Genomic DNA, 23,994 nt, shown 5'->3' on the forward strand with positions numbered 1-23,994 from the left:
CCTCTGTTAACACTCAGAAAGATTTATGTCCATGCTTAACTATTAAAACCAGTCAAGCTAATTAGCCTGTGCTGTTACTGAAGAGCTCATTTCAGTCAGTGTCATTAGACCTGGATTCAAAGGCCATTTTGAAGATTAGTTATCAGCAACAAATCACACAATGCAAGCAAGGTGATGGTTTGATGAAAGAGGAAAATGCCACCAGCTCAGTCCTGATCAAAGAGCTCAGCATGCAGCAGCTAACCATAGATTCATTACACTTGGTTTTCAGACTGTACAAGGTGACAACATTTTGCTCACAATACATTGTCCTTTCAACACTAGAAATTATAAACTGTTCCTTAAAATGTAGGGACAGGGCCATGTTTTTAATAGTGTAGCATCTCTTTTCAGTATTGATAGTGTCTCTCCAGACGTAAGCCATAGGCACTAATGCAACCCCATATAATCACAGATGAAGCCTTTCCATCTGTGCGCTAATAATAAGCTGGATCATCCCTCTCCTCTTTAGTACGGAGTACACAGCACCAGTGGTTTCCAAAAAGACTTTCAAATTTTTATTCATCTGACCACAGAACAGTTTTCCATTTTCCCTCAGTTAATTTTAAATGAGCTTTGGTCTGGAGAAGACAGCGACATTTCTGGAAGTGTTCCTGGGCCCATGCAGGGACTTTCATTTCTGAATCACTTTTGTTTTAATGCAGTGCCGCCTGACAATAAGCATCCAATATTGACCTTTGGTCTTGTCCTTCGCGAACAGAGATTTCTCCAGATTCTCTAAATCTTTTGATGATATTATGTACCTAAGATGGTGGGATATTCAAAGTCTTCACAAGGTCTAAGAAAGTAGTGAGTTTGCCTTGAACAGGTGAACACAGGTAAAGGGTTTTCACGAGACTGCCCACATCAGATCCTTTATTTAAATTGGAGTGTTTCTTGCAGTATTAGTTGCTGTTTTCTAGTCTGTCTACACATGAAAGTGTTGCTCATCTATGTCCTTCTCCAAAAACGTGTCATGCCAACGTGCCATGAGCCTTTAAGTTTTGAGACTCAACAACCTTGAGTCATCTTAACACAAGCAGCAATAACTTTTCTATTGCCTCAAATATTGACAGGAAGTCTGCCAAAGAGTAAATAAGGGCAAAGATCAGAAGGAAGGTTGTTTATGGCTCTTGATAAGTTTCTTCATTTATATCAGCTGTAGAATACTTTAGAAAGGATGATGGAAATATCTTTCCAAATTATTTGATGGTTTTCTTTTGTCGTCTCGCTCACCTGGTTTGTGTATGAATCACACTTCTTTTGTTTTTGTTGCCAGAACAGCCAACGCCATACAGGTGTTACGCTTGGCAGCTTTTGTAAAGGTGTTTGGATCCCAGTCCTCAAACCCTCACACACCCAGTTCAGACTGTGCGTCATTAAAATCCCTGAATTTTTTTTTCTTATTTGCTCAAACTTTGAGTAAATAAGAATGAATCAGGCATTTTTCTGATGAATGTCTTTGTTGCTCTCTAAACTACTTGGAATCATTTTCATTGTCTTTGATTTTCTTTAGTTTATCAATATAATTGGTCTAATACAGAAACATCTTTCTGCTATTCAGGTTAAATCAAATAATAAATACTACTTTATAACAGGTGTCATTCAGACAGGATATAGTCAGTGTCATGCTGTCTTCTTGTATGATGTTTTTTTCCTGTGGGCAATGATTTTTGCGCCCTTTGTGGGGAAAGTGGTACCCCTTATTTCTCACTGATTGTTTCCTCTACATGTTTAAGCTGTGCTTCCTAGAAAATAAAAAATAGGTTGTTTCTAAAGCAGTGATTTTTAATTGGTGGGTCAGGATCCAAAAGTGGGCCATAGACAGGGATGAGTACCAAAATCAGGTACCAATGTGGCACTGGTACCAACATGTCTGATACCTACCAAATCAAAACAAAGGCTTCGGAGCCTTATTTTGGTACCTCTCCACAACTTTCCACCAGTCCAAATAAAGGCACAAAATACCTTAGATTTTATGTTATTCATATGGTCTACACTTGCTTTAGTTCAGCAGAGCATGAACCTTTCTTATTTGTTTCGCTGCTGCTGAGTAATGCCTCTGTTCTGCTTGCGTGCATCTTTATTTACTTCATGGGCTGTCTCTGATGAGTCTTTTCTTTGAGAAGTCACAACTGTTTATTCTTCTTACCCTATGATCAATTAGCATCTTTTGAAGATATTTATCTGCTTTATTTAAGCCTTCGGTACAAAGATGGCTTTTATTCATACACCTTCTTCAGTTTTTCACCTGAGCACGCTACAGCATACTGCTCTTATAGTGCAAGAATATAATTGATGGTGCATTTGATTTTGATTCTGTTTCAGAGAAATCATTCTTTTAAATGATCTGGATAGATAATTATTTGTTTATATCCATAGCAGAGGGTGGTAGGGAGAGAGAGATCATCAATGAGTGATGCCCTTTAATGTAGGAAAGCGTTTCTTGCTGTGTGATGTATTAGTGAGCTTGTCTCTGCAGAAAATATATATAAACAACTAGAAAATGCAGGAACTTTAAACACTAACTGTTGTCCTTTCTAAGTTTGTTTCTGATATTTGGCGGTCTTATTAGGGTTTGAAATATTTTAAACAGTATGAAAGTAGACAGAAACACACACAGCAGCATCTCTGTTGACCAGACTGTTGTAAGAGAAACAAAAAGTTGTCTGACTTTATCCTTGGTGAATGTTTAGTCCCTCTCCATCTCTGTTATTGCTGTTGTTGACCTCTCTGTCCTGCAGCTGATTGTTAACCTGATGCATGTAAAGTTTGTTCATTAGTTTCAGAGCATGGGTGAACCTAGACTGTATGTTTAATCATAATATTCAACTTTATGATTTAAATCTACTTTAAGAAACTAAATTGAAAAAAGTGAAGTATTAACAAAAAAGAAGTTACAATTGTTCAGGTCCTTTTGCAAGTTCTAGTATGACTTAGAACTTTAAAAGAGTTTAAAAAAGTCATTTTATAGATATTGTGTAGAGTGGAAGACATAGCTATTTAAAAAAAACAATTTAGAGCTAGGTAAGGTTTTATTGATTATTAATTGTATGAATTTGTTGATAGTCTGTTTCTATCTTTCAGATTGAATTTATTTCTCAAATTGAAGGTTAAAGTTGATGCAATTATTTAAGTATTTTTAGAGCCATTGGTCTTCATCGGTTTCTATTTCCTCTAGAAAGTGTCGATTCAGGCACTATTCTGGCACAGGTACCCTTTCAAAAGTATTGATTTAGCACCAGTTTCTTAAAAAACCCAAACGATACCCACCCTGCCATAGAGCTGTTATCAGTAGGTAACAACATTTTGTTTGGGATAAAAAAAAGGGGTCAAAAAGTCCATGAAGCACTTTAATTAATGCTTGTTTTCTCCTGTTTTGTTGTTGTGTCACATGCTGAAGTTCCAACACCAGTATGTTTAATTTAATCTGACTGGATAAAAATATCAAGTGGATATCAGTATTAATGTCTGCCTGATATATAACTAACTAAACACTCATCACAGAGGCTTTAATAATGCGCTGTTCATCTTGTTTTATTGAGCTTTTCTTTATACCAAGATACTCACTGGCTTCAAGGATCACTTTATATAGTCAGTTACAATGTTTCAAGTTCATAAAAGAAAATCATATCTACTGAAAGCATGAAAAGTTTTCTTGTTAATGAGTATGATTTTAGGTAATGAAAACTTGATATTACAATAAAATTTCTGTGTTTTGATGCAATTCTGTTTGTTTTTTACAAGGTACCTGCAGAACCCTTTCGTTTGTTGCATCTAGAAAACACGTTTTGATTTGTGTGAATGTCTACAGCTGTGAGCTACATCCCAGAGAAAGTGGTGGTCAAACCCGGGGAGAACGTGACGATATACTGCGTGTTCAACGACCACAACATCAACGCCAGCATGGCTGTGTGGATTCTAAACTTCGATCAACAGCTTCATCACAGCCACCCAGTCAACCAATGGGTACGAGAAATAAAACCAAATCTTCCTCAGCCAAACGAAAAGTTAAATGATGTTGTCCCTGGTATATTTTAAGAAATGTAGCCTTTATTAAAAAAAACAAACAAACACAGGTATATCTTATGTTTCTTTTCCACCCCAGGTCAGCCAGATCACCGTTCGTCCGTCAGAGTCTCGCCTGTATGACCTGCTGCAGTGCACTCACGGCCTCCCATACAGTCAGATCTTTGTAGAAGGTGAGCTTCGCTGTAGTAATAATTAAGAAAGCCTGATCTTAGAGCATTTATTTTTAGTAGAATTTAGTCTTTCTTTTATAAATTAAGTGATTTTTTGTCAAGTTGCCATTGACAATGGAGGTGTTTTTATTTAGTAAAAGTTGTAAACTTGCATGCATTTGTGCATTTTATTTATTCTATTTTCCCATCAAAATAGGATATTTTTGGTTGTTCTTTTGAAAATGTGAACTTTTTTATCTGGTATCTGCAGAATTGCAAAAATATAAAACAAACAAAAATGAACAATATTGGTTATAGCTGATATGCTGATGCTTTAATTATTTTGTGCAGATACTGATATGATTCTGGCATGAACAAGGTTCTTCCTTCTCTAGCAAGTCAGCAGGGTGTGTCCTGTCACAGTGAGCAGATAGTATTGTTTTACAGATTGCCAAAAATGTCCTTTTATTATGAAAAAACAAGCTTTGTTGTCGATAATGGGATAGAGATACTTTTGTCCATATAGTATATATTACATAGGGAAAATCAGCCTTGTTGTCATGAGTTGTGTAAAGACTTACCTTGTGATTAAAACTGGGAATAACTCATCAATGATCTTTTACTAGGAAGGATATGACTAGAGCGTACACAGAAAATACCACAAATACACCCCTGATCATTCATCTAGGAAAATGTAGCATAAATGCCTTAGAAACTTCATGCTCTACCTTGACAGTCTCTTTGATCCTTTTTTTTTTGCCCTCTATTTTTATTTTGAGTTTTTTTGTTAATTCACAAATACAAATAATCAATACACCAAACATACAATGCTCCAAATTTGTAAGAAATTTTTTACTGAAGGGACAGCGCTTTGGTATGAATCATTTCATTTTCTGTGGGATCCCAAACAAAGATACAGACAAGACAGAAACACTGCGAGAAAGTTCACATGAGGCTTTACAAAACTATTTAATCTCAAAGTCAAACAGGGTTCCACCTCTGAAGTCCCATTTCGTGTCAGTTTCCCGCTGCAGTGAACAATGACAGGAAGGACACATAACAGTCTCTGTACTTGTTTGTCTGACCTGAATATGTGGGCTTTTTTTTTGTCTCCTTGTTTCAGGAGCTTCTATTGATATAAAGTGTGAAACTGACGATGGTATGGACACTATGGACTGCAGCTGGGACAACAAGCAGTGGACTAACCCCACATTCAGATCCAGGTAAAGAGGTGTCCATCTGATTCTGGATTTTCTACATTTATTATGCTGTTTTGGATGTTTGTGCAACAGTTTGTAAATGAGCTAACTGTGCTGAAAACCTGGAAGTTTGAGAGCACAAACGGGCACACCCTGGAAATGTCATGTGAAACGATACTAGGAAATTCGTCTGATCAGGAAACTACAAGTCAACAGTCCACTTCCAATCTTTTAGGCACACCCAGAAAATGTTTAAATCCATCACTATTCATTTTGTTCTCTTGATTAATTATTTACAGTCAGTGTTGCATATGTGCCATGCAATTTTTATGAAATATCGTCTTATTTTTCATGTATTTGTTATTTTCACAGTTGGGCTGACCTGCCATGTGATGTGATGGAGGAGAAGGAGAGAGCGGGTGAGACGGTGGGGGAGCTGGGGCCTCAATGCAAAAGACCCAAAGAGAAAACATGCACCATCCACCCCCTGAGGATGAACTGCTACAAACTGTGGCTGGAGGTTCCATCTAGACTGGGACCCATCAGGTCTAAACCCGTCTACCTGTCTCCCATATATCACGGTGAGCATGGAGGAGGAGACGCATCACTGCTAAATAAAACAAAACGCTGTCCTTCAATCAAACCCCTGGTGAAATTTATCGGTATATCATAAATCAGGGAGCTTCATGTGTGATTCCAGCATCAAATCAGTTTAAAAGGAATACTTGTTTTTTTTTTGTTAATAGAGCAACACAAATTATTAACAGAAAAAATAGATTATTTGAGAGAATAAGGAGGACTGGACTTAAGATAGTGAGAAACTAGAAAAGCACTCAGAGAGGGCAGACCCCCGCCATTAGCCCTATCTCCCAATAGTAAAGAATCCTTTATAAAAAATTCCTGGATCAAGACGGTGATCCAGATCAGTCCCAAAATCTGATCAGTTCTTCCTTATGCCATTTGTGGCATATTCTAAAAATTTCATCAAAATCGGTCCATAACTTTTTGAGTTATGTTGCTAACAAACTAACAAACTCTGCTGATCACATAACCTCCTTGGCGGAGGTAATAAACAAACATGGAGCCTAAAACAAAACGAGCAGAATTTGACCACACAAGAAAAACATGCTGCCAACTACAGCTTAGATACCTTTTATGTGGACAAAAACCACAGTCTCAAGAAAATGCTGAAAATTAGGGGTAATGGAATTTGGAAATATACTTACAATCTGAATTTGATGCCTACAACTTGTTCCAAGAAAGTTTGGACATGAGCATTTTAACCACAGTGTTGCACAATCTATTCTTTTACCAGCACTCTGTAAGCATCCAGGAACTGAATACAGTAATTGTTGAAGTATTAGCAGTCGAATTCTTGCCAATTCTTGCTTTTTGTCCAACTTTAGATGTTCAACTTTTGTGTTCAACTTTTTGTTTTTTTGCATTTCATAATGTGCCATAAATTTGCAATGGGAGACAGGTTGGACTCCATGGAGGCCAGTCAAGTACCAGCACTCGGTAACACTGAAGTTTAGGGCACAGTTCTAAACATTAATAAGCTGCATATATTAGCATGCTAGACAGTAATAAAGTAACTGCTTATTAGTAATTTTAAAGAGGTTATTAGTACCTTATTCTACAAGACGCCAAGCCATGGTTAATAGGCTATTAACTAAGAGCTTTCCCTTAACAACCTCCTTATTACTTCATATTAATAGCAAATGAGGAAGTTGTTTCACATTAATTATGATTTGATTAGAGAGATTGAGGGAGAAGAACTCTCCATGTGGAACTACTACCTTATAAGGACCATGCTAAGCAAAGAAACAACTTCCTAATTTGCTATTAATATGCAGTAATAAGGAGATTATAAGGAGTTCTAAATGCTATTATGCAGTGAAAATTGTACCCTAAACTTAAGTGTTACCCAGCACTCTTTTACTGTGAAGCCATGCTGTTATAACTCCTGAAGAATGCGGCTTGGCAGGAACATCCCTGAGCTGATAATGCCTCGGTGGAAGCATATGATGCTCCATAACCTGTATGCACCTCTCAGTAATAATGGTGCCCAGATGTGCAAGTAGCCCATGCCAGGGCACTAATACACCCCAACACCATTAAAGATGCTTCTTTTCGAACTTTGCCTTGATAACAACCTGGATGGTGCTTTTTTTCCCAAAAAACTATGTGAAATTTGAACTACAGCACATTTTCCCACTTTAGCTCAGTCAGTCTATGATGAGTTCAGGTCCAGAGAAGTCTTCAGCACCATGTAGGAATGTATATTAACATATATTACTTTCATTTTTACTACAGTGCTATCCCTTACAAAGTTATCAGGCTTTTCCATCTCCTAAAAACGTATCAGAAGCTCAGAGAATGAACCAATCCTCTTCTTTGTTGTCTCTATCCACAGTGAAACCACTTCCTCCCACTAACGTGAAGGCAGTGAGTCGGAGCAGCCGGATCCTGACGGTCACATGGGAATCTCCATTACTACCGAGCGATGGGGTTCAGTGTCAGTTTCGATACCACCTACTGTCTGCTGTGAGGGAGCAGCTGGAGTGGCAGGTGAGTTTGTTTAGCAAACAATTTGGAACATTTGGCTTACTAACAATACATATGCACTTGTTAGGTAAATAGACGATGTCTTTTAGAAGATGGCAAACTCTTTAAACCAGTGGTTCCCAAACCTTTTCTCCTGGGCCCCCCTTTGGCAGAAGAACAGGTTTTGAGGCCCCCCTACCCCTCACTGTACAAATCAACATATAAAATATGAAAATGTACGAAAAACCCACTGTCAGTCCCCATTTTTGCCAACAAGTTCCTATTTACCACAACTTAGATCCTCGAAATTTTGTTTTAAAAATCTGACTCTCTGAATATGAATGATCCCCTGAAAATAAAAAAAAAATGTCAACATTTTTTAAGTTTGAATTATACTCCAAGTCCTGCAATGATTACAGTGACCACAGTGGACTTGTTTTGTGCTACAGATCTTCTGGAGTCCTGAGTGCAGCTGCGAGACTGCCACTCTCTATTCATTTTTGATGTCCAGCTTTTATCTGTATTTTGTCTTGGTTGATATAACAGCAGAAAATCCCATCTTGCACTAGTAGAATGTCTCAAGTGTAGCCAGGACTCTCCTTCCTAGCAGTGGGTACTCTGTTGTCTTCTCCTGTGCTGAAATCATCAGCTGGTCTTGCTTTGCCTGGCCGCACCCCCCCTGTCATGACACTACACCCCTGGGGGGGGGGGGGGCTTGGCCTACTTTGGAAACAACAAAATAAAACAGGAAATATGAAGATCCAAGCAAAGGACAGTGACAGACAGGAGGCAAAACAAGATGTGCGCGATAACATCAGAACCAAACTGAAAATGGCAACTAGACAGCTAAAACTTGAAATTATGTCCTTGTTAATATCCTACCCTTGATCTAGGTTCTCTTCTTTCAATAACAGATATGTTTACCCTCTCAGGACTCTGCTGATAAATGTCTCATATGCCCTTTAAAGACCAGACTGTTCTGACATCAGTTCAACTGGTCAGTTTGACATGATCAGGCTGAAACCTGCACCCTTCACAATGATTAAAAAATATATATTTTTGGAATTGTTTACGTGTTTCTTCTTTGGAACATTCACTTAGAGAGATGTGGACATCATTTTTATGGATAGATGAAACAGATGGGACCACCATCAGAGCAGAACTTTCCTCAATACTGTTATTTTTTTCAGTTATTCAAGCATCAAGTAACCGAATAAAGTCTTTTCTGCAGACCCAGGATCCTGTGCCCGTGTCGTGGGCGGAGGCCACAGTGGCAGACATGTGCCGGGTATATGTGGTAGAAGTAAGCTGTATACACATCAGTGGCGAAGGATACTGGAGCAAGTGGAGCGAGCCAGTCTACTCCACGCCTGAAAACAGCAAAGGTGCAGGAAAACTGCATTGACTTCAATTTAACATTGCGAAGATCATGAACCTTTTACCTGACAGATACAGCTTGTTTCCTGATGTTGCTTTACATTCACATGTTACCTGTCTCTCTCAGCTCCAGATCACGGTCCTAATTTCTGGAGGATTCTTCAAGATGATCCATACAGAAACCAGACTAATGTCACCCTGCTCTTTGAGGTAAACAAGCTGATGAATAAACAGCATTTTCAGGTTTTTAATCAGCTTTTAATGAAAGTATTAAACTATGGACTTTGCTGCATAGCCTCTCCAGATATCAGACCTGTCTTACTGCGTAGAAGGATTCATAGTGCAGCAACAGACCATGAGTGGCTCTGTGATCAGGGCGAAGATCAATGTGGCGTCATCCTACAGCTTTAAGTGGGACCAATCGCTTCAGACTGTGACAGTAGAGGCCTACAACAGTATGGGAAGCTCCACAAACAACTTCAACATGACGCTTGAGAGACAGCCCAAACGTAAGTGAGCGTGGATGGAAAATATTGAAAAATAGATACTGGATTTATTTTAGTCAGTTAGAAGGAGTTACGCTTGCATTTGTTTTTTGCATATACACTGAATATTTTCTATCAGTTGAACCTGAGGGTGTCATGGTTGTTAAGGGCTCTGTTCACAGCCCCAGTACAGCATTAAGTCAGGGTTCCTGCAGATCCTAGAAAAGTCTTCAAAGGTCTTTAAGTGGACTTTCTAAGGTCATAAAAAGTCTTATTATAGATTTTTAGAAGTCTTAAATTTTAGAAGGCACTTTGACTGTCTTTATCCGACCTTCAGTTCTAACTACATTTATTAGATTTTTTTTTGCATATATGCACTGGTCAGGGGATTAATTCCCAGGCTCTGCCTGATGCATGTCTTCCCCCAACTCTCCTCTGTTATTTCCTGTCTCTCAGCTTTCCTATCTAAAAACAGGTCCCCCACCCTCAAAATAACAATTAAATTCAATACAAACCCAGTGTAGTGTTTTTGGAGCTCAGTGCCCTGAAAGAAAAAATGAAAAACACTGTTGGCATCCGCAATTTTTGTCACAGTGCTCACACAACTCTCAGAAAAGTTTTTAACTAAGAGTGCAGTGAATGTGGCAGAACGGCACCGCACTTGTACATGCTGCTTCCACCTCACTAGCCAATCAAAATCAAGAAGGGGTGGGACTTCAGATCATTTTGGAAAAGAAACTGATCCGACTCTTCTTTTCAAGGGTTATATTTCATGGTTGACAGACGCTGCCTTTGGCAGGACAGAATCCTATCATGGTGTTATCATATTTTATCATGTTTTCTTGTGTGCAGTCAGCGCTTAAGGTGTGAGTTGTTTTGTAACTCTCACCTCTCTTTTTTGGGGATTTTGGTTAAAAGACTTGGGCATAGCAAAATTAGGATTAATACGATGCCATTTTCTTGGATTTATTTTGGGGCTTTTTGCCTTTAGAGATAAATAGGACAGTGGACAGAGCCAGAAACAAGGATGAGAGGGTTGGGAATGATGTGGTGAAAGAGCCACAGGCCGGACTTGAGTCCAGGCCATCCTTGCAAGCAAACATGGGGTGCCACCTAACCATAGGCCATCTGGACCCCATGTATTCCAGTTTTCCTTACATTTAATTGACAATATGGCAAATTAACAATGAGAAAAAAAATATTAAAGGCCACATATTTTACCCCTTTAAGACAGGTTTATATTGGTCTTCACATGCCTGTGAAGTTTGTTGCAGAAAAAACACTCAAGTATTTGATTTTTGCATGTCCAAAACATCCCTCTGTTTCAGCCCTGCGTAGAATAAGCTGTTTCTGTGTCTGTGACTTTAAATTTTACTGAGCTCTCTGACTCCGCCCTTCTCAGGAAATGGATGTAGCTTAATGGATGTGGCTCTCCTGATCCTCCTCTCAGCTGGCAGCTGAGAGGAGGATCAGGAGAGGAGGGCGGAACTTTCTTCCAAATGGGGAGGCAACCGAACCTGGGGGGTGGTGCTAACTCCCCATTTGACATCATGAGGGGAAAATCTGAGAATGGCTTGTTTCAGCACACATTTTCTGAAAGGTAGAGAAAGGGAGAAGGGAGTGAATGGGTTTTTCTGATTCTAGAGGGGGATTGTGGACAGTGGCGCATATTTTTGTTAGAAAATCCTGAAACATGTATTTTGCATAATATGGGAGCCTTAAAGAAGTAAGATAATCAATAGATGCAATCCTAGACAACAGAAAAGCTGAGTTAAATATTATTTTTCTTGCTTCATACCCTTTCTTTAATATGGAAATCTTATTAATATCAAAGTTGCTCTTTTTGAAATTTATATAGTTAGGATAGACATCAGTAACAGAGTCAAATATACAAATATCTCAGATAACACTTAATAGGCTGCTGACAGATTTAATCAAAAATATGATTATTTCATCCTCTAAATGAGCTGTGAAAAACTCCAAAACAGTTCTTCTCAAATCATTAAGTATACAAGAGATTGACGAAAGCAGCACAAAGAGACTTGTGCATCAAGACTGAGCAGCAACAAAAAAAGCTGTTTCTTCAGCAATGATTTGAAGTCTCTAACACACTCTTATGTTCCAGTAAAGACAGTGAAGCAGAGCTGAGATCAAAAGGGTTTAATTGCATATTTTGAAAAAAATGTACAGGTCTACAAAGAATAGAGGTGAAGGTCAGTGTGATTACTGGTCATTGCTAACACTTACAGACACTTCAATCCAACCCACTGAAAAACATGAGTAAGCTGAGAGTTTCCTGTAAAATGATCTGTCTTCAGACTGCGTGAGGATAGAAACACTGAAAATGAACAAAAGTCTTATCTCTTAGCAGTATATTTTTTGTCATGCCTCAGCCTTTCTTTGCAGAAGTTATGGGCAATATAACTTAATACATTTCATATAAGTCACATTCACCCATAAAGACCAGATACATATCTTAAGATACTCCACACAAAAATAAGGCCAGTGTTGTTTTGTCATTTTAACTTGTTTTTACTCTTAACTCCTGTTGTGATTTGTTTACTTGTTCTTTTGCTTTCAAAAAACACAAAAAGATGTACATCAGCATTGGAGACATGGTAAACAGGCATCCATTTAGGCCTAAAACATGCTTCTCCAAAGAGTCCATCAGTGCTCTGATGAGGTCCGGCCTCCATTAGCTGTAGTGTAGTGAAAGCATTAGCTGCTCTCCAGCAGAGGTTACGAGTCTCAGTTAATAAATGTCTGTGTAACACTGAGATGTTTATGTTTTTGTCCTATTCTCCTGTTTCTCATGTTTTAGTGAAAATGTTTTCATGTAATGACTCACTGGTAGAATGCCATATTAAAACATTGCTTTTAGGCATTTTTACATCAGTATTCTGAGAAAACATGTTTCCAGTGTTATTAGCAGCAGGGCGAATTAGCTGAGCTGGTATTATCATTAAAGTGTAATAGGTTATGATCCACATCGCATTAAGGGAACCATAGAGTGAACTCTGGTATCCTGTCAGCCAGCATCTGCTTTCCTGTTTCTCCACTCCAGTCATGTTTTCTTCCTTTTCCGCATATGAATAAGACTGCTATTTTCCAATCCTTTGGACTATAGTGTTACATCATTATTTGATGTAATAAAGGTAAACATACACTCATAGACTACTTCATCAGGTACACCTGTTCAACCACTCATTAGTGCAAACATTTTATAAGCCACTCACACGAACATGTTGACAAAGTCAAGACGATATGCAGAAGTTCAAACCAAGCGTCAGAATGGAGAAAAAAAAACTTCTGACTCCTGATCAAAGGCAAATTTGTGGACACAATTGGGGACAAATTGAAGGAAACGTACATTTTTTGCCGTGATTACGAAAATAAATTTCTAATCCAACTTATTTGCATTTAGGGGACAAACTGGTAAAACCTCAGCGGCATACACTTTAATTTTATACCATGCACATTTCAAAGCATGAATTTTATCTTTAACATCATTCAAGAAAATTTTATCTGCACAAATATCTGTATTTCTCCTTGTATTTTGCCACACGAAGCATGGTATTTATGTTGTTTCCTCTCTGTTCTTCAGGTCGTTGTGTACGTTCATTCACTGCACTGGTCATCAACAGCACCTGCGTGATTCTGTCATGGACTCTGTTGGAGAACAGCTCAGCGCCTCTATTCATGGTGGTCCAGTGGTCTCCTCAGGGCCAGCAGGACCCTGATCACAAAGACCAAAGCTGGGAAACATGGGCCAGACTGCCTTACACAGAACACCCCGTCTATCTAGGAGGTAATGTAAGATCTTGTCTGTTTTCTCTGTTAATATTTATTTCTTAAGAAGAGAACCATTATGTGGTGTGTCCTTCCTTTAGGTGATTTCTTCGACTCTGAGGAGAGTGCTTTCTACTTGTACCCTGTGTTTGCTGATGGAGAGGGGGAACCGGTATACGCAGCAGGTACGCTCAATATTCACTTCATCGTTGAAGGATGACAACACATGAGCATTTTAAATGACGTTTAGTGTTTGTTCATGCACAGCTCCCACAGCCAATCACAGCTCTTTCCCTCAACACAGCAATGTATTTGAATATGATGTGCTTCTTACTAGTACCTGCATGCATTAATGCTGATGCACCATGCTGCTGCTGCTGCTGCTGGCAAAGCTTAACCTCCTCCACCCCAGCCTCCTCCTTTATAGCATAAAGCTTGTTGCACCCTCATACTGAGATTCATGCTACTATGTGTGAATTGCTTTTGAACTAATTTCATTGTATTCAGTAGACATTGTCATTAATGTATCCATCCATATGGGGTTTCTAGCCATGCGCTCCCTAGAGAATCAAGTCATGCAGTTTGACTAACCCAGGGAGCATCTTTTGAACAGAGCTTTTTCTGCCAAGTATAACTGTATATCCTTTTTGCAATAAAATGGTAAACTATATGATGAGAATGACTAAAATTAGTTGTTTTTGTGTTTATCAGCCTCCAGAGGAGACCCTGCAGCCTACATGTTGCTCATGATCATCTCCTTTCTCTCCATCGTCCTGTTTGTCACCCTGGTCCTCTCCCAAAATCAGTAAGAGCTCCAGTCTAATAAAAAGTACTCAATCTCTAGAAACTCTGTTACAAGAAAAAACAAACGACAACAGCCACAAAACTTGGCCCACCCAGAAGATCCTTGTTTACTAAAAACTCTTCATGAACATGCAGGTATTTCATGTATCAAATGTACTGTATTAATAGATCCAGGCTCTATTGTTGCTCAGACACGTGTCAGAAAATCATGAATGATGGCGATCTCAGGGGTTGACTTTCATCAAGGAAGCAGACACAATCACAATATGCAATTAGAACAGTGACATTTAAAGGTTGAGAAGGTGTAATTACACTTGATGTTAGCTGATAGGATGTGAGAAGAGGAGGGAAAGGGCCTTTTAGAGGGAATGATAAAGCCTAAATATCTGCTGTTTATCTCTACAGGATGAAAAAGTTTGTGTGGAAGGATGTACCCAACCCGAGCAAGTGCTCCTGGGCCAAAGGACTGGATCTCAAAAAGGTAAAAATGTGAAACTACAACAACCTGCACCCAAACAATAATCTTGCACTCTAGTTAATTTGAAATGTGACGGTTTGCATTATAATGTCCTACATTTGGCAAATAACATTGAGTCAGAAGAGCTTATTAAGAATATATTTACCAGGTACTTGTTTTTGTTATTTTGTGTTTAGTGGGGTTAAGAGGGTATAGTCACTCCCATGTCTGTCTGTTAAAAATAAGGCCAACAGCTTAGCTCAGCTGAGCTTATCATAGTGATAATAAACATAGAGGAACTTCTAGCTCCACAGGCCTCACAAGGAGGATAAGATCCTGAAGTCTAGACTTTAGGACGTTTTTTTGCTTTTGGGTTGTACCGGGCACTTTACCAAAACATTGCCGGCCTTTCTGGGTGAAAACGTTCCATCAAAATGAATGGTAGAAAATAGGAAAGACTGGGTCATTAGGGATTTAAAAGCTTAAATAAAAATAGGATATGGTTTACTTTAATTGAGAGCCCAAATCAATGTCCAGTAAGTTAAACATATAAAGTAGGACATTTCTGAAAAGATGCTTGCATCATAATGTTATAAAGTAAATGAAATTATGGATGTATATCTGTCTGTTCAGACTCTCCATCAAACTGGATAAATGGCCCCATCTTGTGATCGGAGGTGTTGTAAACCGACATTACATACTACGGTTGGGTGTTTTCCACAACCTCGTGATATGACACTACAGCAGCTGTTCTTTATTGTAAAGAATAACAGAAGGGTTGTAGTTTTAAGATGTTACACTCTAAAACACTTAAAGCCAGATCCTCAGAAATCAAATAAACTTAAAATAGTCTATTTATAGTCATTTTGCTATTAATAAGTGCAAATACAGTAGTATTTAACTTTTTGAACTTAAAATGGTCCTCACTGTTGTCTCTGTCTTTATTGATTTTCATACTTTCATAAAATATTCTGGCTTTCTTTACTATAATCCCACTTACATTTGTCAGAATTAGTTTTTGTTGTACATCTGCATACAAGAGCACCTCTGTTTCTCTACAGTGCTGATGAAATGAGGATTAAACACTGTTACTAACACTGCCTGAAGCAGCTGCTTGGAGCCTTGGTTATCAGTACCACTGTTTGTCTCACGTCTTTACAAATAAAGCATAAAGTGCTGATTATGATCTCCAGATCCTGTTTAGAAGTTGAGCAAAATTTGAACATAACAGCGTCATTCAGTGCTGATTTGGACAGGTCAGCCTAGCTGTTGTTGCTAACTGTTAATTAGCCTGGTGTCATGTGTCAATGGAGATTGATGTTTCTACAGTGTTTTACGTTGTTTACTGCACAGCTTGCATGACTTATATCCAACTCCTGACTTTTGGGTCTTCGAAGAAACTCGAAATAATTCAGTACCCTAGCTTCTAGTCTTGCTTGCAGTAGATAAGCTATGATCCATGTTACCCAGTGTGAGTACTACCCCTAAAACACTGGGGTGTGAGGAATGAGTCTGCATCATGCAGTCTCTGCTGGCTTGTTTGTTAACTGCACCACATGGGGATGTACATGCTGAAACTGCCGTCACATCATTTAAGGCCATATCAGTTGTGTAAAATCTGTATCAATACGCAGCGATGTGCATGTGACTGTATATTGCTGCATCCGTTTTTTTGAGCACAGGCCTATTATGATTCAAAATAAAGTTATCTCAAGAAACTTTACAAAGAGGGCAGGTCTAGACTGTTCTCTGATGGAAACATGATGAACAAATTTGTGAATGTATGAAGAAGCTGATAACAGACGGTCAGACTACAGCTCCTGCTGTCACGGGACAATCGCTGTCTGAAAGTCAGAACAAAGCACTGGTCCCACATTTGACCTCTTTACTCCTCGCTAGTTTCAGCCAGCAGCCACATAATTCTTCTTTTACACTTCTTGGTCATATGGGAATAAAAAACATGCCTTTGAATCCTGACTTTTTCATTGATGAGGGCACAAAACAACAAAACAGCTTTTAATCATGTTGCTACCACTGTTTTATAATCTACCACCATTCATTCTAGGGGCTTGTTTTCACCCAAACAGGGGTAAGGGTTACCCGACGTTGCACTGCTCTTTTAGCTAACTGTGTCCTCACTGTATATACAGATACAGACAGAGGTCACAGCTTGGATGACAATGCTTAGTTATATTTTAGATATAAGTCTCCTGCTGTTCTTATGTTTTTAATCCATCAGGGATTTATTCCAAACCCTTTGTAATATATGACTGCTTGTCTTTCTAGGTTGACTCCTTCAACCACCTGTTCAGGCCTCCAGAGTGCCTCACGGCCTGGCCGCTGCTCCTGCCATCAGAGAACATTTCCAAAGTTGTCATACTGGACAAAGTTGATATCTCAGGTCTGACAACTTTAGTCCAAGCTCCTCGAGTGTCCCTCACTGCTGACTCCATTACGCCGTACGCTTCCTCTCCTACGAGGTTTCACTCAGAAGTCAACCAAGCTCACACCACAAAGAGTGACTTAGTTTTAGAAAATACTCCTGCTTTCGTTGTCAGTATTGATGATTTATCAAGTTCAAATCCACAAACAGATCAGATACAGCTAACAGACCATCCCCCAGGTAGCACTGACAGCTCTGCCCAGTCCTCTGTCGTATACGCCACCGTGCTGCTCTCAGATCCCAGGCAGGATCATCTAAACTGTAAGGACAGTAGTGGCAGCAGCTCCAGCGATGAGGGCAACTTCTCAGCCAACAACTCAGACATTTCTGGATCATTCCACGGTGCCCTGTGGGAGCTGGATGACCCACGGCGCTCCTGCTCCTACAACTCCGTGGAGGAGCTTTCTGAAACATCCGAGCAGGAGGATGAAGACACGGTGAGAGAGGAGAAGGACTTGTATTATTTAGGAATGGACTATCCAGCAGAGGATGAGGACAGTGAGGACGACGAGGAGCAGAGAGAAGGGGCGAAAATTGAGCTGCTTAAAAGTGTTGTTTTAAGCCGAGAGGACTCTTTGCTTGAGTCACACCCTTTGCTTGGCACAGAGGACTCAAGCAACTTGAGTGAACCGCTGTCATCGCCAGCGTGTGACTTCTCTCTGCTGTACCTGCCTCAGTTCAGAACTGCTTCGAGCACGAGGCAACAAGACGGCACCAGCAGCACAGCCCCAGCTGAGATTGTCACACAGACTGCTTTCAAGTGAAAATGTGCACCTTAGAAAGCTTTGTGTCATGATTCAGCAATGCCGTTTTGCATGTGTCCATTTAGACATATTGAGGCTGGAGCTGCAAGATGTAAAAATACCTCGACTAGTGTGGTTGAGAAGTGACGTTCATCAAGGCTGCTATTGTGTTCTGCAGAAAAATGACATGAGGAGGGCACAAGCCTCATTCAGAGGCATTTATTTATTTCTTTAGGGGGCTTTCAAGCCCAGATTGTACTGTGCTACTCCGCCTATCTGCATCTCTGATGCTGAATCACCTGCCGCAGAACATTGCACTCATACATTTTAAACAGAGGTTAGGAGGGTGACATAATGTGTAGTGACTGCTCTGAGTCAGCAGGCAGACTGTATAAGGAAAGTGTTGGTCATCTGAAAAAAAGCAACAGAGGAGGTATACTTATTACCTCAAACATCTCATACATGCAGCATAATAACAGTGATCATGCCTTAGAAGCATAAAAGAAGATGTAGGAATGCTCCTTGTTTCTACACTCAATCATGCTGACATCATATCATAGAAAAAAACGTTCTCAGTAGCCTCAGCAGCATAACTTCAGCACATGAAAGAGAATAAATAAGCGCACAGAGAGAAAGGAGCTCATAATTAGCAGCTTTCTCAAAGCACATTAGACTGTGAAGTGAAGGCAAACACTTGGATGTCACATTAAAGATGTTTCTGTGACTAAACCAGTTAATGATGAAAACAGACCCAATCTGGGAGTAATTGCAGGTGATGTTTTTTGACAGACTTTAATGCATTTGTGGGAAGCTTGCATAACATCTGCACTGACTGACTTGCCCACCAATCCAAAAAAAAAAAGTAATTTTGTACTTTGTGCTGTAATGTGTTTAAGACTCTGTTACAGTCTGTGAGAAATGTGATATCTATTTTCTCTATGTTGTGAAATGTACATAAATACCTGCTGTCTAGTGTCAATAAAAGACAAAAGAATGTATATTTGAAAACAGGGAAAGACAGAAGTTTAAAGTTATGAAAATACTGAAAAACTGTCGACATAAAATATTGTATATTAAAATCTATTGTCTATTTTTCATGTTGAAAATAAAGTGTTTATTGTGAAACTGTTTTGTGTTTAAAGTAACAATACTTTAAGTAGATTGGGGAAAAACATAACTTCAGTAGGATATGATTATATGTATTTTTAATGATTTGGTTTAACCATGATGATAAATAAAAACAATATATAAAATCCCTGCTGCAAGAAGCTAAAGCAAGGCTAAATGCACTGATGAAAGCATAAAAACTTTTATGTGCAGTTCCCTGCCCTGATCAATGAGTGTTACTTTTCTGCCATCTTGTGGTTATGAAGGGCTACTACATTAGAATGATGCCAACCTCCAAGATTCATATCTACTTTGATTACATGCTTTGTCCTTCCAAAATACATATATTATAATATTAAAATAAAAGAGAAACAAATGTATGTCATATCTGTGATTTTTGGCCATAACAGAATGGTTGTCAAAGTGACACATAATGGGTTTTGTGCTGTTGAAACTTCAGCGTTATCTAAGAGACCACTAGAGGTCCCTAAACACCTTTTTTATAACTTCTCACACATAATTAAGCTGGCTGATTAACTTCAATAACTGCTTTTTATTCACAAATCCTTTCAATTTTAAAGTTAACATTTTTTCTTGCTATGAAGAGTTATAAAGGCAGATGGCAAAACAAAGAGTCTTTTTTATAATCTCATTAATGTACACTTGTACAGAGCTTGCATGGGCAATAAATCTAATTCAGTCAGAAGATACAAACTGAATTTTCCCTTAAAAAACTACTCAAGACAGAAAGTAGAAATTGTATAAAATTAAAGAGGATTAAAGGTGTTTTAATTTTAAACAAATGTGCTTTGGACAGTTTTTAAGAACAGTTGTTGATTTTTATAGACAGGATGTCAAGTTGAGAAAGCAGGATAAGGGTTAATGTGTTGAATGAATGGACTGTGGGGTTGACAGGCATATAAGTGAAGAATAACTAATTCCATGTGAACAGCCATTTCAAGTCCAGCCGCAAGTTCTCTACTGTATTTAGGCCTGGGCCACTCAAGGATATTCACCTTGTTGTCTTCAAACTATTTCTGTGTAGCTTTCGCTTTATGCTTTGTATCATTGTCTTGCTGGAAAATAAATCTTCTCCTAAACTGTAGTTGTAGATTGAATTTTTATTTTGCTGCATTCATTTTATCCTCTACCTTTACAAGCCTTCCAGGGCCAGCTGCTGAGAAGCATCCCCACAGCATGATGCTGCCACCACTGTGCTCTTATATGTAATGATGCTGTGAACAGAGAACATGGTTTGAAGATTTTTCTTTCCTCATGCAGATCAAAATTGCCACGGTGTCTGATCAGATGAAAAGAAGCTGCTTCAAAAAAGAAAAAACACTTTTAAAGGTGCATCTGCTCACAGGAAGAAGTCATGTATGAGATGTGAAGTTGAGATTTGTTAAAGCCAGAAAAATCAGTGCATCATACAGATGTGTTTACATTTCTCTGCCACAGGGAGACAGAAAAGTGCCATTTTTCGAGTTTTGTCAATGCTGTATCCTTACAGGCCCTCTGACTGAGTCTCATATTCTCCATAGAAGGTCATGATGGTGCAGAGAGCTGCTGGCTGACAGCACAGCACCCTGATGCCAAGCTGTAATGGTAAGAGAGATGGAAACACCACAGAGTGGGGAATAAGTCCTGTTTATGGTTTCAGCTCTGGATTATATTCCCTGAACTATGCTGAGGTTAATCTCCTGTGAAGTGGTCATGACTTAAAGAATCTCAACCTGAAAACCATTCAACACAAGTGTTTCAGATTAAGTCTCAGACAAAATTACATCCTACTCATGATCAAAAAGATCAAACCAAGCTTCCATTGAGGATGTTGTGTCTAGTCGAGTGACCCAGATTCCCCCAGAAGCCCCTTGGCAGCAGACCTCCGTACCTGCTTCCTGGTCTGAACAGCAGCAGCAGCAGCTTAACACGCGGGGTCGTGAGATAAGTAGCCTGCAGGGGAAACACTGCACATGTGAGAGTTCTTTGGTGCTCTGCTGATCTCTCAGCTGTGACAAATTAGCATCACCAAGGGCAAAGTGAGCTTCATTTGGAAAAGTAAGAGGTTAGTGAATTTTACAGTGAGACGCAATGATTTTAAACTCTATTCAGGGCAAAACCTTGGGATGGAAAACTTCATATTCCTGATTATAATATTTCTAGACCATAATAGGAGATTTTCTGTGCCTTTAGAAAACACTTTTCCAGTGACCTAGCATACACCTATCAAGAATCTGTGAAATGTTGTAATCTCAAGCTTAACATTGAGCTTTTGTTCATTAGCAGGGAAAGACTGATTGACAGCTGAAAAATAAGATTATGCATATTAACTGCAGTTTTCTCATAAGGATATCTGAGCTGTGTGGATGTTCCTAGCACCAACATAAGCATTTCTAAAACTGCTAAACATCAACAAATGTATTTTTTTTCTAAACAATCAATTTCCTAATTAGTCATATGAACTTTATATTGAGGGAAATATATCATTCAACAAATATCCATAAATCTGCACTTATTTTTTATTGACTTCCCCCTTTGGCCCATCTTCTGTTCCTCAGCTCTACAAGGATCTATCCATCGAATAAGGCAGCTCAAACATTTCCCTTGAAAGCTTCCTTGTATCCCAGGAAATATCTGTCTGGCATTACAGCATTCTTCAAAAACAAACCAACCCATCCTGGCTGATTTATCTCTGAGCGGGATGCTGTTGTCATCTGGAAGCGATTGAATCACCTCTGGCTCGTGGAAGGAGGAGGTGGGAGGTGGAAAAAGGAGAAAACAACAGAGTAGGAAGAGAGGACAGAAAAGGAAATGCTGATACACAGCTCTGCTCTGACTGAGGGGTAAAGGGTAAAAAATTTGAGTCCCCAGCTGCTGTGAAACAGGCTGGCAGTGTTGATGTTTTTGCCCGTTTTTCATTTACCATCTTACATTCATATCTTTTGATATCTGCATACTCATCCCTTGGTTACCTATATTTTTGTTGCATTTTTGTTGTACAAAGGGATGGATATGTATTATTTTAGGTGGGACACAAGTTGAAAACAACAGTTGGGGGCACCTGATCATTTTGATGGGTCACACCCATACAGTGAAGATGGTCAGTAGAAGAGCAAAAACAACTTTTCTGTCTAGAAAAGCTTTCAGTGCAGTTCTTTGCACTTCTGTAATGAAGAAATGTTGTCAATTTCTGGTAGAACTGCTGCTTCAGCTTCATCTGGGACTGGGCAGTATCCTTTTGTAAGACTGTCAAATCTTCCACAGATTTTTCCAGGGTATACAATATTACTGCCAGGTGTTTAAAAAACATCTTTTACAAGCACTTGCCAGTGTGCATGCACAAGCACAGCAAGCAGAGTGCTCACCTCTGCAGGCATTTTATCTAGTCCATTTGCAAAACGCTTCAACCTGCACTGCTCTGGCCTCCTGTTGGTCATTTTTCAGGCTTGCACCAGGCCCAATCCACATGTGGACGCCCTTGGCATTTTGACCAGCCCATCAGATCCTGAACACCCAGTATGCGGTGAGCTGTATCAGGCCTGGGAAAGCACACCAGGTGCCTTAAAAGTGCAGTTGTCATTCCTGCATCAAGCAGCTGACCCCTCCCATCCTTGCTCTCTTGAGCACATCAGCGCAAGACACACAGTCTTGCCAATGATACCCAAAAATGTGCTGAAGAGAAGTCGTCACAAAGGAGTCCAGGTGGTGCCTCTGACCTTCAGTCAACATCCAGGCCTCACAAGAGTGTAGAAAGGTCGGAAGGACTAGGGTCCAAAAGACTCTGACTTTCGCCTACATGCTCAGATACCAGAAACCAGACACTTGTTATTTGTGAAATTGGCCCGACATCATTAACAGAAGCTGTGATGTGCTTATTACACAGCAACTGTAATTAAAGCAACTACTTTTAAATACCCATGGATATGGTAGGACGGTATTACTGCCCATTCCAAGCTTCAGTCATGCAATTTTTCACTGTTTGCTTTTGTATACAGGCTTGCAGTATAACTAAACCACGTCCTTGTGCTCCTGAAATGACACTGACTGATCTGGTTGTTTACCAGACTGGGAACAATCGTTTCAAATTGCAGCTTTGAAAGAATTATCTGCCTGATGACGGACATGGAATCTAAGATCCATCAGCATGGCATGGTTAACCGTTGGTGGCTAGCATTAGATCAGTCTCTAACCTCAAGATGCTTCTGGTCATATAATTTCCCATCTGATTAAATGCAAAATATTATTGCCTTTAGATGACTCGTCTAAACTGAGCGTCAAAGTGTAATGATACAACCCTGGTTTGCTAACCTTGCAAAGCAGACGGATACGCTCCTTTCCTTGTTTTTCACTGGCGAATCCATCTTGCAAAGCTCCCATCTGGGCCCAGTTAGAAAGTGACAGGACAAATCGGCGACGAGGGGCTGTACTTTCAGGCGCAGCAGAGTCGTGACGTAAACAAGCAGCTGCAAGATCTGGTGCAGTTATGGAGGAAGAGATTAGCGTGGATGCTGCTTAAGCGCCAGTTTTATCAGAACTTGACGACATTTCTTCGTTAAAAGAAAAACAAAGAACAGCAGTGAGTTGTTTTCTTTTCAAAAACAACAAAAGTCGAGTACTTACATGTCTATAGTCGCCATGTTTCGCGTTATTCCTCAGTAACTGCTCAAGCGCAGCTTGATGGCGGCTACATTATGTGTTTTGTTGCTCTGATTGGCCTGAAGAGATGTGACAGACAGAACGTTCACCCAATTATACTCCGAGTTTTTCTCAAAGCCTCTGCCTTTTCTCAAACGTTTCCTATTGAAGCTTTCCCAGATGTGTGA

General features: G+C 39.4%; 1 protein-coding gene across 3 annotated transcripts in view; it reads left to right on the forward strand.

The window, feature by feature from the left end:
- Positions 1 to 19,189, forward strand: part of lepr (leptin receptor) — a 70,164-nt gene extending 50,975 nt beyond the window's left edge. For all 3 annotated transcript variants that reach the window (XM_041791042.1, XM_041791041.1, XM_041791043.1), the window contains exons 9-21: positions 3,854 to 4,008; positions 4,148 to 4,241; positions 5,344 to 5,443; positions 5,792 to 6,000; positions 7,836 to 7,990; positions 9,198 to 9,351; positions 9,471 to 9,553; positions 9,639 to 9,852; positions 13,433 to 13,636; positions 13,719 to 13,802; positions 14,329 to 14,422; positions 14,827 to 14,902; positions 17,165 to 19,189. In XM_041791042.1, coding sequence (XP_041646976.1) covers positions 3,854 to 4,008; positions 4,148 to 4,241; positions 5,344 to 5,443; positions 5,792 to 6,000; positions 7,836 to 7,990; positions 9,198 to 9,351; positions 9,471 to 9,553; positions 9,639 to 9,852; positions 13,433 to 13,636; positions 13,719 to 13,802; positions 14,329 to 14,422; positions 14,827 to 14,902; positions 17,165 to 18,085 — 2,543 coding nt within the window. In that variant the 3' untranslated portion in view covers positions 18,086 to 19,189. The remainder of the gene's footprint in view (positions 1 to 3,853; positions 4,009 to 4,147; positions 4,242 to 5,343; positions 5,444 to 5,791; positions 6,001 to 7,835; positions 7,991 to 9,197; positions 9,352 to 9,470; positions 9,554 to 9,638; positions 9,853 to 13,432; positions 13,637 to 13,718; positions 13,803 to 14,328; positions 14,423 to 14,826; positions 14,903 to 17,164) is intronic.
- The last annotated feature ends 4,805 nt before the right edge of the window (positions 19,190 to 23,994 follow it).

This window comes from Cheilinus undulatus, linkage group 7, assembly GCF_018320785.1.
Source record: "Cheilinus undulatus linkage group 7, ASM1832078v1, whole genome shotgun sequence".
Lineage (NCBI taxonomy): Eukaryota > Metazoa > Chordata > Actinopteri > Labriformes > Labridae > Cheilinus > Cheilinus undulatus.